At 52.0% G+C, this 12939-nt stretch overlaps 2 protein-coding genes and 1 pseudogene across 2 annotated transcripts; 2 read left to right on the top strand and 1 right to left on the bottom strand.

Annotated features, from left to right (window-relative positions):
* Window positions 1–315: 315 nt before the first annotated feature.
* LOC102436761 lies at window positions 316–1589 on the bottom strand (annotated as a pseudogene).
* A 718-nt stretch (window positions 1590–2307) lies between these two features.
* Window positions 2308–6263, top strand: LOC102437380 (THO complex subunit 5 homolog). The gene is given in 4 exon segments (XM_023748513.1): window positions 2308–2322; window positions 4573–4869; window positions 4871–5500; window positions 5577–6263. Coding segments are annotated over 4 exon segments (1554 nt in total). The 3' UTR covers window positions 6189–6263.
* A 3291-nt stretch (window positions 6264–9554) lies between these two features.
* LOC102436242 (BUD13 homolog) lies at window positions 9555–11699 on the top strand. Its single transcript, XM_023748514.1, has 2 exons — window positions 9555–10515; window positions 10603–11699. Exons 1-2 carry the CDS (start codon window positions 9555–9557, stop codon window positions 11424–11426), a joined length of 1785 nt encoding a protein of 594 aa, XP_023604282.1. The 3' UTR covers window positions 11427–11699.
* The last annotated feature ends 1240 nt before the right edge of the window (window positions 11700–12939 follow it).

Raw genomic sequence — 12939 nt, 5'->3', positions numbered from 1 at the left:
AGCCCGGCAGCCATTGTTCGCAGAGGCTCTCCCGCACGAAGCCGCTGACGGAAGCCATGCCTTCCGGCTGTATTCCCGCCATCTCACCAGTGATCCACTCTAATCACTGATGTTTCTCTTTCTCCCTCTCCCTTCCTCTCTGAAATCTATAAAGATACACTTAAAAATATGATTTCTTTAAGGAAAGTAAGAAAACTAAAAATCTGGGGCCAAGATGCAGACTTCCCCCCACAGCAGATGAAAAACTGCACAGGTTGGGGTGTCTACCTGGTGCTCAATGGCAGCTACAGTGGCTGCTGCTTCTGGAAATTCAAGGGAGTCTTAAATGGGCAGGATCTCAGGACTGCTTCAGGCGCTTGTGTGGGGGTCCCAGTCAGGGGCCCTGTGCTGAATCCAGAGAGCGGTACATCTCAACCACCAAATGGGGATGGGATTCCACCATTTCTGCCACCCCTCGGTCTCCAAGACATCCTCAGCATGAGAGTTGATGAAATCCACTGCCTTAGTTTTCAATTGCTTTGTGCTGTGGTCAGCCAACGTGAGCATTTCTGCAGCATTCTCCTCAGAGAGGTGTCTGCTGAGGGCTTCCTCACACATGACCTTCAAACACTCCAGAGCATACTTGTCAGCAGCTGCCAGCAAACCATCGGCCAGTTTGTCCAGGTTCAGAGCCTTCCCTGTGTAAATGAAGCACATCATTTCCTTAAAAACTCCAGGTTCCACATCAGTGATTTCAACCTGATTCGTTATTCTCTTCACCATTTCATGTGTAAACATGGCCCTGAACACTGGAGAGCGAGCTGCTAAGATAGCTTTGTGAGCCTGAAATTTCTGGGCACCAACACAAAAACAACAGTCTGTTAACCAGGAATTTTCCCGAAGTCCTCCTAGCTCATCAGCCAGCTGGCACTCAGGGACCTTCACCATCTTCATGGTATTCTGGCCAGAAATGGTGACAGAATCTTGCACCACAGGCACCTCACAGAAGAGGGTCAACTTGTCATCAGGGAGAAGACTTGTCTCCATCCAAAAGAACGTTTCTATGGATGAATTTCTTGACTCCCCAGTCTTTGCCTTGTACAAAGCTATATGGCCGGTGACTCTCCAAAGATTTGGTTTCTTCTCCCTTGTCATTCAGGATGGAGAGTTTGAATTTTGCCAAAAATAACATGCTTTGGAGAACTGACCAGACACACGTCAAGTGACAGGTAACCTTTGCTGTCTTCATCTCGCCCTTTTGGGTATACTTCCAAACACTATTTCAGTTCATCATTGCCTTCTGATGAAAAGGTTGAACTTTGAATGACTTCACCCACTTCTGCCGGCAAAATCTAAAGTTACTGATGGTCCATGTGTGGGAGAATTTTACCAACTTGATCTCAGTGTGGCTCCAGCTCTCAGCTCCAGGGCCACTCGACATTTCTTCTGGAGTTGGCGGACTTGAAACCCTTGACATTGCAAGTTTGAAGGTTAAACAAGATTTCCAAAGTCAGAGGACAAAGATTTCTGTTCTATTTTCACCCACGTTAAGTCAGTAGTGGGAAGATGAGGTTGTTTCGTTAACAGGAAATCTCTCAGAGCGGGGCCTACATCTGCTGGTGCCTGTCCTTGTGCATTCGCTTCATACTCTCTGCAACATCCAGGCTTTGCTTCTGAAAACAACTGTCTGAAAGATGCAGCTAAAACATAAATGCTGCTTGCCTGGTGTGGCTCAGTGTTTGAGCGTCCAACTACGAAGCAGGAGGTCTCGGTTCCATTCCAGGTTAGGGCATATGGCCACTTGTAGGTTCGATCCCCAGTGTGGGGCTTCCAGGAGGCAGCAATTCGGTAATTCTTTCTTCATGGATGTTTCATGTCTCTCTTCCTCTCCCTTTCTCTCAACAGGACTCCAGTATGCAGGGTGTCCCCAAAACATGTGTGCACACTTTAACAGCTGACAGCTCAGTTGATGTCTCCTTTTCAGCCAGATTAAGGTTTGAACAAAGGAAAATCGTCACAAAATGCTGGCAGGCCTCCTTGCCGGAAAGCTGCCCTCCTCACACTGACGGGGTGACCAGCAAAGGCACTAGGTTCCCCAAAAGGAGCTGCAAGCAGGGGGCCCTGCCGGCCAAGCTGTTGTGTATATATACCTCCCAGCTCAGGTGCCTTGACTCAGAAGCCACTTCGTCAGCTGAGGCCTTTCTCAGATGCCTCTACTGAGACCTCCTATGGGGACCTCGGTGTGAAGACATTCTTCCTCACTCTAACTCAGTTTTCAATACTTTTTCACTGTGAGCTCTCCTACACGCTTCAACCCAGAAAACGGCGATGCCGCCCCGCAAGGCGTGGAGACGGAGCCCTGCGGGCTTCCTTGGGCACCTGCCCCTTAATAAAAGAAAGAAAGAAAGATAAATAAAAGACAAAAGTAAATAAATAAATGAACAAATAAATTGTAAATGTGGATTCATGATAAGAATGTACCATTGTATGCGGGCTGTACAGGAAAGAAAGAAAAAAAATGTATTCTGTCAACATTTATTTGCTCTTCGAACCCGCCCCCACTCAAATAAAGAAAGAAAAAATAAAGAAATAAATAAAATAAAATAAAAAGTATTGTGTCAGCATTTTGACAGGTGTACGGCCCCAGTCAAGCTCCCCACCTGGCACTGTCCCCGGAGGGCTCACTCCCCTCCAGCCCCGCGAGGCCTCACTGGGTCAGTGAAAAAAAACGATCAGAGCAGTGGTATTTCACTGGCGGCCCTCAAGGCCGGCGGCGGGCCCCCCTCCCAGCCTCCTCGCGGGGACTCAGGGAAGGGGCGCCGGGGGCCTCCCATTTATTCTGCACCTCTCATGTCTCTTCACCTGCCAGACTAGAGTCAAGCTCAAAAGGGTCTCCTTTCCCCGCTGATTCCGCCAAGCCCGTTCCCTGGGCTGTGGTTTAACTGGATAGTAGGTAGGGACAGTGGGAATCTCATGCCTCCAGTCATGCGCATCACTAATTAAATGGCCAGGCATTTGGCCCCCTTAAGAGAGTCATAGTCACTCCCGCCGTTTACCCGCGCTTCATTGAAGTTCTTCACTTTGACATGCAAAGCACTGGGCAGAAATCACTTCGTGTCCACACCCGCCACGGGCCTTCGCGATGCTTTGTTTTAATTAAACAGTCGGATTCCTCTGGTCCGCACCAGTTCTAAGTGGGCTGCTAGGAGCAGGCCTAGGCGAGGCCCGGTGCGGAACCGCGGGCCGGCAGGGATGACCTGCACCCGTGACCTGGAGCAGAGAGGTGGTGAATCACGCCGCAACCCGGGGAGGGACAGGCCTTTCACCGGGCTCCCCGAGGGCGGCCGAAGCGCTCACAGCAGCTGGGGGGATCCACCGGAAGGGCCTGGCTGGCCTCCAGAGTCTTCACCACAGTCCCCGCCACCACCAGCTCCCCCGTGTCCGGACCCGGGGCCCCAGGCCCCCAAGTCCTCGCCGCCCAGCCCCAGCACCGCCCCGACCCCTCCCCCGCACCCCCGGATGGGAGAGAGGGAAGGAGAGCGACTTGGGGAGCGGTTTTGCTCCCTGCAGCTCAGGGTGAAGATTATCTGGGGCTGGCAAGCGGGGGCGGAGCCACTGGACTGGCTCTTCCACCGAGAATCCACCAATCACACTGCAGGAATGGGGAAGGGCTCTAGCGTGTCTTCTGATTGGCTCAGACCTCCGGCCTCGGTGTATATAAGTCTCTGCCGGAAGCCGGTCCATCCTTGCTGCTTGACACAGTCGCTGCAGGAAAGAAACATCTGCACAGCATATGTTTCAAGGGACCTGGCATATATAGCATATTGTTCTTAATATGTTTGCTCTCCTTAGTGCCATGTGTTTTAACCAAGGTCACCTCTCTGAGAAAGGTTGTTTCCCCAGGTGGGGATTTTCCCCTGAGGTTAGGGAGGGGATACAACCCCTTAATTAAGTGCCAGGCGGGTAGTTAAGCTACATAATCTTTACTCCCTGGAATGGAGATAAGAAACGCCCTAACCTTTGTAATAGAAATTGACAGGATTAAAATCGGCTGGTATAAATACGGATGTAACAAGACAATAAACATCAGATCCTCATCAGATCCTCATCAGTTCCTAACCAGAACTCCGACCAGAACTTTGGCTGGAGATCCTGGCTATAGGTCCTGACTAGGCTGCTGATCAACTGAAGGCTGTCTTCGTGTCATTCCTTCTTCGCCGACTCCGTCCACACCTTTGGGGACCCCTGGACCTGCTGGGGTTGGACTCCAGCAAGTCTCCCTCACTGGAGCCCAGGGCTTTGTTGGCAAGACAGCCAACTCCACAGTGGGAGGCGAGAGAGAGACCTTTTTCAAAAAGATATAGGTGGTTCTTCCTTCCTCTTCTGGATGGTGCGCGGGCTGCAGTGGCCCCGGCCGGCCGCCGCATGAAGCTCTGAGATAGAGTCCCTTCCTGAAGCAAGGAACGTCGTGGTTCTCAGGTGGTCAACGAGGGACAACAGATGCTCCTGGGAGCGGTAGGCCGTTTCTAACAGGAACCGGAAAGAGAGTGTCGCTTGATCCTCAACGGCACCCCCTCCTCCACCCACCCCCAGGACCCGCTCCGTTACACCTGCATTGCCTTCGCCGAGGGGGCCTTCCTGTGTCGGGTCGGGTCGGGTCGGGTCGGGTCGGGTCGGGTTGGGTCAGGTCGGGTCGCGGACGCGGCCACCCCTGAGGCTCTACTGTTTCTTCCTGACCTCCCCAAACAACCATGTCATCAGAGTCCAGCCAGGGGCAGAAAGCGCAAAGTGATTCCAAGTGAGGAGGCTCCAGCAGAAGGGAAGCGGAAGCGGAAGCGTTCTGACCCTGAGCAGGAAGGCAAATACTACAGTGAGGAGGCTGAGGTGGAACCTGCGGGACCCTGGAAGAGACTATGAGCTGTACACGTACACGTGCCAGGAGTTGCAGCGACTCATGGCCGAGATCCAGGACCTGAAGAGCAGGGGAGGCAAGGATGCGGCCGTTGAGATTGAAGGGCGCAGGATCCAGAGCTGTGTACATTTCATGACTCTAAAGAAGCTTAACCGATTAGCCCACATCAGGTTGAAGAAAGGACGAGATCAGACCCATGAGGCCAAGCAGAAAGTAGACGCGTCTCACCTGCAGCTCCAGAACCTTTTGCATGAGGTGATGCACCTGCAGAAGGAGATCACTGAAGGTCCGGAGTTCAAGTCAAAGCATGAAGAAATTGATCTGGTCAGTGTAGAGGAGTTTTATCAAGAGGCTCCTCCAGATATCAGCAAGGCTGAGATCACCATGGGAGACCCTCACCAGCAAACCCTTGCACGTCTGCATTGGGAGCTGGAGCAGCGGAAACGGTTGGCGGAGAAGTACCGAGAGTCCCTCTCCAACAAGGAGAAGATCCTTCAGGAGATTGAAGTGAAGAAGGAATACCTGCGCAGCCTCCAGCTTTGCCTGAACAGCATCATGCAGGCTTCCCTCCCGGTGCAAGAGTACCTGTCCATGCCTTTCCACCAGGCTCACAAACAATAGGAGACGGCCAGACACCTGCTGCCTCCCCTCTATGTCCTCTTTGACCACCATGAAACTGCTAAAGGCCAGCGTGCAGTCCCGCCTGGCCCTCCACAAACAGTTCGCATCCCTGGACTACGGCATTGTACCAGTTACTAGCGATTGCCACTACCTCTTCTCTGCAAAGTTTGTCTCTCGCCTGGTGAAGTGGGTGACGATTGCCCATGAGGATTACGTGGAGCTGCATTTCACCAAAGACATTGTGGAGGCAGGACTGGCTGTGCACACCAATCTCTACTACATGGCACTCGTGGAATGGGGCACAGCCAAACTCCAGGCAATTGTGGTTCTGAACCCCGGCTACTCCTCCATCCCACTCATTTTCCAGCTCTGTCTGAACTGGAAAGTGGAGAAAACCAACAGCAATGATGACAATATTCGGGCCATGGAGAGCGAGGTCAACGTGTGCTACAAGGAGCTGTGTGGGCCCCGGCCTGGCCATCAGCTCTTGACCAACCAGCTGCAGCGCCTGTGCATGCTATTGGACGTCTACCTGGAGACCGAGATCCACGATGACAGCATGGAGGGGCCCAAGAAGTTTCCCCAGGAGAATATGTGTCTGTGGCTTTTCAGGGGTCCCAGCAGGATGAAGCCGTTTAAATATAACCATCCTCAAGGATTCTTCAGCCATCGCTGACCTGCTCGGCCTGTTGTTTCCCCTGGGCCCTCAGTAGGGTGCCTCTGCTTTCTCTTCTCTTCCAAATGTGGCTCCTGATAGTCTCCAAAGACAGGTTTTATATTTATAGCCAATTAAAGTGACATCTGACCAAAAACAAACAAACAAAAACACACAAAAAAAATAAAACAAAAAACACACAAAAAAACCCAAAAACCCTCCAAAAAAACAAAAACAAACAAACAAAGAAACAAAAACTCCTTAGAAAACACGTTGTTCCAGCCTTTCAATACGCTGATGCTTTGGCAAGCCAAGATGGCCTGGCCCGGACTTGGTCTCTGGGCGGGGGCTTGACCATCCATCCAGAGAGGGAAGGGGCCGGGTACGGGCGGGGCGGTTGACTAGATGGCCCAGCTCCAACATCTTCTTTGGCTGTGGATTACAGAGATTGGGTTGACTGGGGTCGGGGCCCTCTGCTGGTCGAGAAGTGCCAATGCAAGCCCCTCTCCTGCAGCCTCCTCTGGGGAAGGCAGAGCCAGGTGACTGGACTTCCCCAGTTTGGCTGGACCCCAGGGGGGAAGGACAAGCTGGGGGTGCTGTCTGTGAGGAGACAGGGGCTGAAGGGTACTCATGGATGCCGACAGACCATTCAAATCAAGAAGTGTCCGTGCCTGACTGCGGATGTACACACGCACACGCACACGCACACTCTCCCCCCCCCCCCCGCCCCCTACACACACGGGAGATCAAGTTCCGTTATCAAGATTTCTAATGCGTGACCCACGTCTAGGAGATTTACTGTGGCAAGACCCCAGCTTTTCGAGGGAGAGTGAGTGAGCCCCCCACATTTCGAGGGAAAGCAAGACCCCAGCTTTTATAGGGAGAGTGAGCAAGCCCCCCGGCTTTTCGAGGGAAAGCAAGATCCCACCTTTACGAGGGAGAGTGAGCGAGCCCCCGGCTTTTCGAGGGAAAGCAAGACCCCAGCTTTTCGAGCGAGAGCGAGCGAGGCCCCGGCTTTTCAAGGGAGAGAGATCCAGGCTTTTCCAGGGAGAGCGAGCCAGACCCCAGCTCTTAGGTAGAGACAGACTGGCTTTTGGAGACTGAGAGCTCTGCATCCCCACCCAGAACACTTCCTTTTGAAAGAAAGAGAGGCTTCCCCCATCCTCCTGGGCTTTTCTGCTCGCCCCCCTGCAACTCAGAGGAGCCTATGAGCCACTACCACCTGCCCAGCTTTCTTCAGTCACAGGGACTAGGCTGAGCAGCAGCCCTCCCCCTCCACCTGGGGTTTTATAGGCTGTGGAGACTGAGCCACACCCCTGCCCCGAAGTTCTCTGGGTGGGCAGCTGGTCCTCTCTTCTCACTGGCTCCCTCCCTCTCAATCAGTAGCTAGCACCCGCCCCTTCACTCATTTCGTGATCTGCAAGTCACCAATAGCAGGGAAAGGAAGGGATGTTTCCATGGTGGGCAACACCCAAGCCCTGCAATGAAGGTGCTTTCAATGAAGGGCACTGGTCTACACAGTGTCATCTAGCCACAAAACGTCCGAGTTGAAGTTTCTAGAATCAGGTACTTGTCCAAGATTTCAAAGCTAGTAAGTAACAGAGTCAGGGACACACCTCAGGTGAGTTCAAGCCCATATCCTCACTGTCACATACCACACAAAGGATTTCCCCATAAAGGATCAGAGATTGAGACTCTGGTCAAGAGTGGCGCTCCCACCTCCACTGCAAACAGTAGCTCAGCCCTCACTGATAGTGGGGAAGGGACATAACGAGAAGAGAGCCACAGGTGTCTAACAATTCCTCACCTTGCTAACTAAGGTGTGTGTGTTTTTGGTTTTTGTTTTTTTCCCCCCCACAGACCTGGGAAAACTGGAAGGTAAAACAAGGCTGTAAAGAAACAAGATGCCTCAGTAGGTCTATTATTCAGAAAGGAATATGCTTTGATTTGGTAGCTGTGCCCAGACGCTGACTCCCTCGGGGAGTTTCTCAGCAACTCCGACCATTCTCCAGTTCCAGGAACGATCTGAGCTGTTGTAACATCATAGAGGTTTAGCCACCTTGTTATGGGACTTTGAGCTCCTGAAGGCTGGACTGAACCTTCCTTTTCCATAGCTACGTGCAGCTGCAAGCTGCAGTGTAACATCTCTCTTATCTACATCTATATATATATATATATATATATATATATATATATATATATATATATATATGAGGCTAAGTGACTGACCGCCCATCCGGCACATATGACACACACTGGCAATTTAAACATAAACATTGATCAATTCTCTGAACGGTGAACAGTTGGCAGCCTTTCACACTATAACTTCAGCCATCGAAGATCAAACTGTATACCCCAAATGCTTTTTCTTAGATGGCCCAGGGAGTAGTGGAAAAACATACCTTTATAACGTTTTAATACATTATATTAGAGGTCATGGTGGTTCTGTTTTACCCACAGCATCTACAGGAATTGCTGCAAATTTAACTTCCTTTCAGTGTGCACATATCCATGCACCAGACCACTAGTCCATATATAATCAGCCACTGGCAAGGGGGCTCAGAGAAGGATTTCCAGGGTGCCCAAATGTGCCGGAAGCCGGTCCATCCTTGCTGCTTGACACAGTTGTTGCAGGGAAGAAAGGTCTGCACAGCATATGTTTCAAGGGACCTGGTGTATATGGCATACTGTTCTTAATATATTTGCTCCCCTTCTTGGCGCTATGTGTTTTAACCAAGGTCACCTCTCTGAGAAAGGTTGTTTCCCCAGGTAGGGATTTTTCCCTGAAGTTAGTTAAGGGGTTTTATTCCCTCCCTAAGTGCCAGGTGGTAGTTAATCACTTTAACTACGAACAATCAAGCTTAAGCTATATAATCTTTACTCCCTGGAATGGAGATAAGAAACACCCCAAACTTTGGAATAGAAATTGATAGGATTAAAATCAACTGGTACAAATACAGATGTAACAAGACAATAAGGCACAGAACCTGGCTGGAGATCCTGGCTAGAGGACCTGGCTAGGCTGCTGATTAACTGAACGCTGCCTCCGTGTCATTCCTTCTTTGCCCACTCCGTCCGCACCTTTGGGAACCCCTAGACCTGGGGCTGGACCCCAACACATATTGAGGATCTTGCTCTACAGAAACAACCAGTTATGCCCTGAGATAAAAATCCAGAGCGAGTTCTCGCAGCCAGCGATGGAGGCGAGACCCCCCCAGTAACAGAGGCGGTGGCGGAGGCTGCTGGGTTTCAGACTCTTCCTGGCAGCATCGCTAAGAAACACAGCGGAACTTTTCGAGGGAAAGCAAGACCCCAGCTTTTCGAGGGAGAGTGAGCAAGACCCCGGCTTTTCAAGGGAAAGTGCCCGTCGCCCTGACCCGCGCTGCCATGGCGGCAGCCCCGACGATCTCCAAGGCCGAGGTCCTGAAGCGCTACTTGTCCTGGGCCGATGCTGGCGGCCCCGCGGGTTCTGAGTTCATTCTCAAGTGTCGCAAAAAGCGGCCTAAGCCTGGCGGTGCCGGCGGCAAGGGAATGCGGATTGTGGATGATGATGTGAGCTGGACATCTATCTCCACCACTAAACCCGAAAAGGAAGAAGAGGAAGATGATGGAGATTGGCCTGTGGTGGCTGAGTTTGTGGATGAGAGGCCAGAAGAGGCAAAGCAGATGGAAACCTTTCGTTCCAGTGCCAAATGGAAGCTTCTGGGAGGCCACAGTGAGGATCTACCTTCACACAGGCATTCCTGCCATGACTCCCCGGACCCTTCTCCGCCCAGGAGGGTCCGCCATGACTCCCCAGATCCTTCTCCACCTGGGAGGGTCCGCCATGACTCCCCGGATCCTTCTCCACATAGGAGGGTCCGCCATGACTCCCCAGATCCTTCTCCGCCTAGGAGGGTCTTCCATGACTCCCTGGACCCTTCTCTGCCTAGGAGAGCCCATCATGATTCACCGGATCCCTCTCTGCTCAGGAAGCATTATCGTCCTCCAGGTGTATCTCCTCGGAGGGCGCATCACAGTTCCTCAGATATTTCTCCTCAGAGAAAGGCCCGTCATGACACCTCTCAACCTAGAAGGACTCTTGAATCCTTGGACACATCAAAGCTCAGGAGGGCCCGTCATGACTCCCCTGATTCGCCTCCTAATGTTCCTCATTCACTGCACAGAACCAAAAGCAGTAAAGCCCCAGAAAGAGCCTCTAGCAAACCTTCTCCACATTGGAAGGGGCCAGGAACCGCTCATCCCTCAGTCCCAAAGAACAGCAAGTATGAATGTGACTCGGACCTCTCTCCACCACGAAAAAGGCAAGCAACATTTCATTATGGAAATAAACAGCGTGATTCTAAAGGCTCTTCACCCAGCCGTAGAAAATTTCATACGAGTTCGTCACCTCGAAGACGTCAGAGTCACACGTTGGGCTCTTCCTCCTACCCAGGAGACAGTCGGAAAGCCTCTGATTCAGACCTTTCTCCTCCGCGGAAGAAACCAAGTTCAAGGCCCCAGGGTTCTGGTTCAGATCTGTCACCTCCAGGAAATAGACCTGGGCGCCACAGCTCTGATGCTGACCTCTCTCCACCAAGGAGGAAACAGAGGGCCGAATCCTCTGATTCTGACCTGTCTCCACCTCGAAGGACTCAGCCTCTGGGGAAGAAGGCTGCACACATGTATTCTGGGGCTAAAACTGGGTTGGTGTTAACTGACACACAGCGAGAGCAGCAGGAACTCCAGGAACGGGATCAAGAAACCATGGCATTTGAAGCTGAATTCCAATATGCTGAAACCGTATTTCGAGATAAGTCTGGTCGTAAGAGGAATTTGAAACTGGAACGTTTCGAGCAAAGGCGAAGAGCAGAGAAGGACTCAAAGAGAGATGAGCTGTATGCCCAGTGGGGAAAAGGGCTTGTCCAGAGCCGGCAGCAGCAACAAAATGTGGAGGATGCAATAAAGGAAATGCAGAAGCCTCTGGCCCGCTATATTGAGGATGAAGATCTGGATCGGATGCTGAGAGAACAAGTAAGGGAGGGGGACCCCATGGCCAACTTTATCAAGAAGAATAAGGCCAAGGAGAACAAGGATAAGAAAGTGAGACCTCGCTACAGTGGCCCAGCACCTCCTCCCAACAGATTCAATATCTGGCCTGGGTATCGTTGGGATGGAGTGGACAGATCCAATGGATTTGAACAGAAGCGCTTTGCCCGGCTTGCCAGCAAGAAGGCGGTGGAGGAACTTGCCTACAAGTGGAGTGTCGAAGATATGTAACTTTTCTGAGGCTGTGGGGGTTCCTGGAGTTTGTGGTACTGGACACAGACCAGCCAGATGTCTAGCTGTAAAAGCTATCGATGCTAATAATCAGGGCCCCCACGCACCAGCAACTCTTTGAATGCTAGTTTTGAACCACTAGAGAAGAATTTCACCGTTTGGAAAAAAGAATATTTGAAACCTGATGTTTGGACTGAGGCACCTGTGATTTCTCAGGTGTGCCTGCACTGGCGGTTGTTGCTGGCTTTCAGAAGAAACGTTGATTTCTAGTGTGCCAGGGTTTGTTCTTGGTTAGGTTTTTTAATAAACATACATAAAATAAATTTTATTTTTTAAAAAAGGGGGGAAAGCAAGACCCCAGCTTTTCGAGGGAGAGTGAGCAAGCCCCCGGCATTTTAAGGGAATGGACGAGCCCAGCTTTTCCAGGGAGAGACCCTGGCTTCTCGAGGGAAAGTGAGCAAGCCCCTGGCTTTTCAAGGAAAAGCAAGACCCCAGCTATTCTAGGGAGAGTGAGCGAGCCCCAGGCTTTTTGGGACAAAGCAAGACCCCAGCTTTTCCAGGGAGAGTGAGCGAGCCCCCGGCATTTTAAGGGAATGGACGACCCCAGCTTTTCCAGGGAGAGACCCTGGCTTTTCCAGGGAGAGTGAGCAAGCCCCAGGCTTTTTGGGACAAAGCAAGACCCCAGCTTTTCGAGGGAGAGTTAGGGAGCCCCCAGCTTTTCAAGGAAAAGCAAGACCCCAGCTTTTTGAGGAGCCCCCGGCTTTTTGAGGGAGAGTGAACAAGCCCCCCGCTTTTAAGGGAAAGCAAGACCCCAGCTTTTCCAGGGAGAGTGAGCGAGCCCCCGGCATTTTGAGGGAAAGGAAGACCCCAGCTTTTCAAGGGAGAGACCCTAGCTTTTCGAGGGAGAGTGAGCGATCCCCCGGCTTTTCGAGGGAAAGCAAGGCCCCAGCTTTTCGAGAGAGAGTGAGCCCCTGGCTTTTCGAGGGAAAGCAAGATCCCAGCTTTTCGAGGGAGAGAGGCCCTGGCTTTTCCAGGGAGAGCGAGCCAGATCCCGGCTCTTAAAGTCAGTAGCTTTTGTAGACTGAGAGCCCCGCATCCCCACCCAGAACACTCCCTTTTGAAAGAGAGGCTTCCCCCATCCTCCTGGGCTCTTCTGCTGGCCCCCCTGCAACTCAGAGGAGCCTTAGAGCCACTACCACCCGCCCAGCTTTCTTCAGTCACAGGGACTAGGCTGAGCAGCAGCCCTCCTCACCTGGGTTTTTATGGGCTGTGGAGACTGAGCCACACCCCTGCCCTGAAGCTCTCTAGGTGGGCAGCTGGTCCTCTCTTCTCACTGGCTCCCTCCCTCTCAATCAGTAGCTAGCACCCACCCCTTCACTCATTTCCTGATCTGCAAGTCGCCAATAGCAGGGAAAGGAAGGGAGGTTTCCATGGGTGGGCAGCACCCAAGCCCTGCATGAAAAGGTGCTTTCCCACCTTTCTCCCCAAACTAGCCCCTCCCCCCCCAAAAAGA

The sequence above is a fragment of the Myotis lucifugus genome, unplaced genomic scaffold, assembly GCF_000147115.1.
Source record: "Myotis lucifugus unplaced genomic scaffold, Myoluc2.0 scaffold_1486, whole genome shotgun sequence".
Taxonomy (NCBI): Eukaryota; Metazoa; Chordata; class Mammalia; order Chiroptera; family Vespertilionidae; genus Myotis; species Myotis lucifugus.
Note: the sequence above shows the minus strand (reverse complement) of the source record. Positions and strands in the feature narration are given on the sequence as shown.

Excerpts from the sequence above, each read along its gene's own strand:
- LOC102436242 (XM_023748514.1), top strand. The coding sequence starts at position 9,555 with ATGGCGGCAGCCCCGACGATCTCCAAGGCCGAGGTCCTGAAGCGCTAC. Across the intron at positions 10,516-10,602 it reads TAAACAGCGTGATTCTAAAG|GAGACAGTCGGAAAGCCTCT; the intron begins GCTCTTCACCCA and ends CCTCCTACCCAG.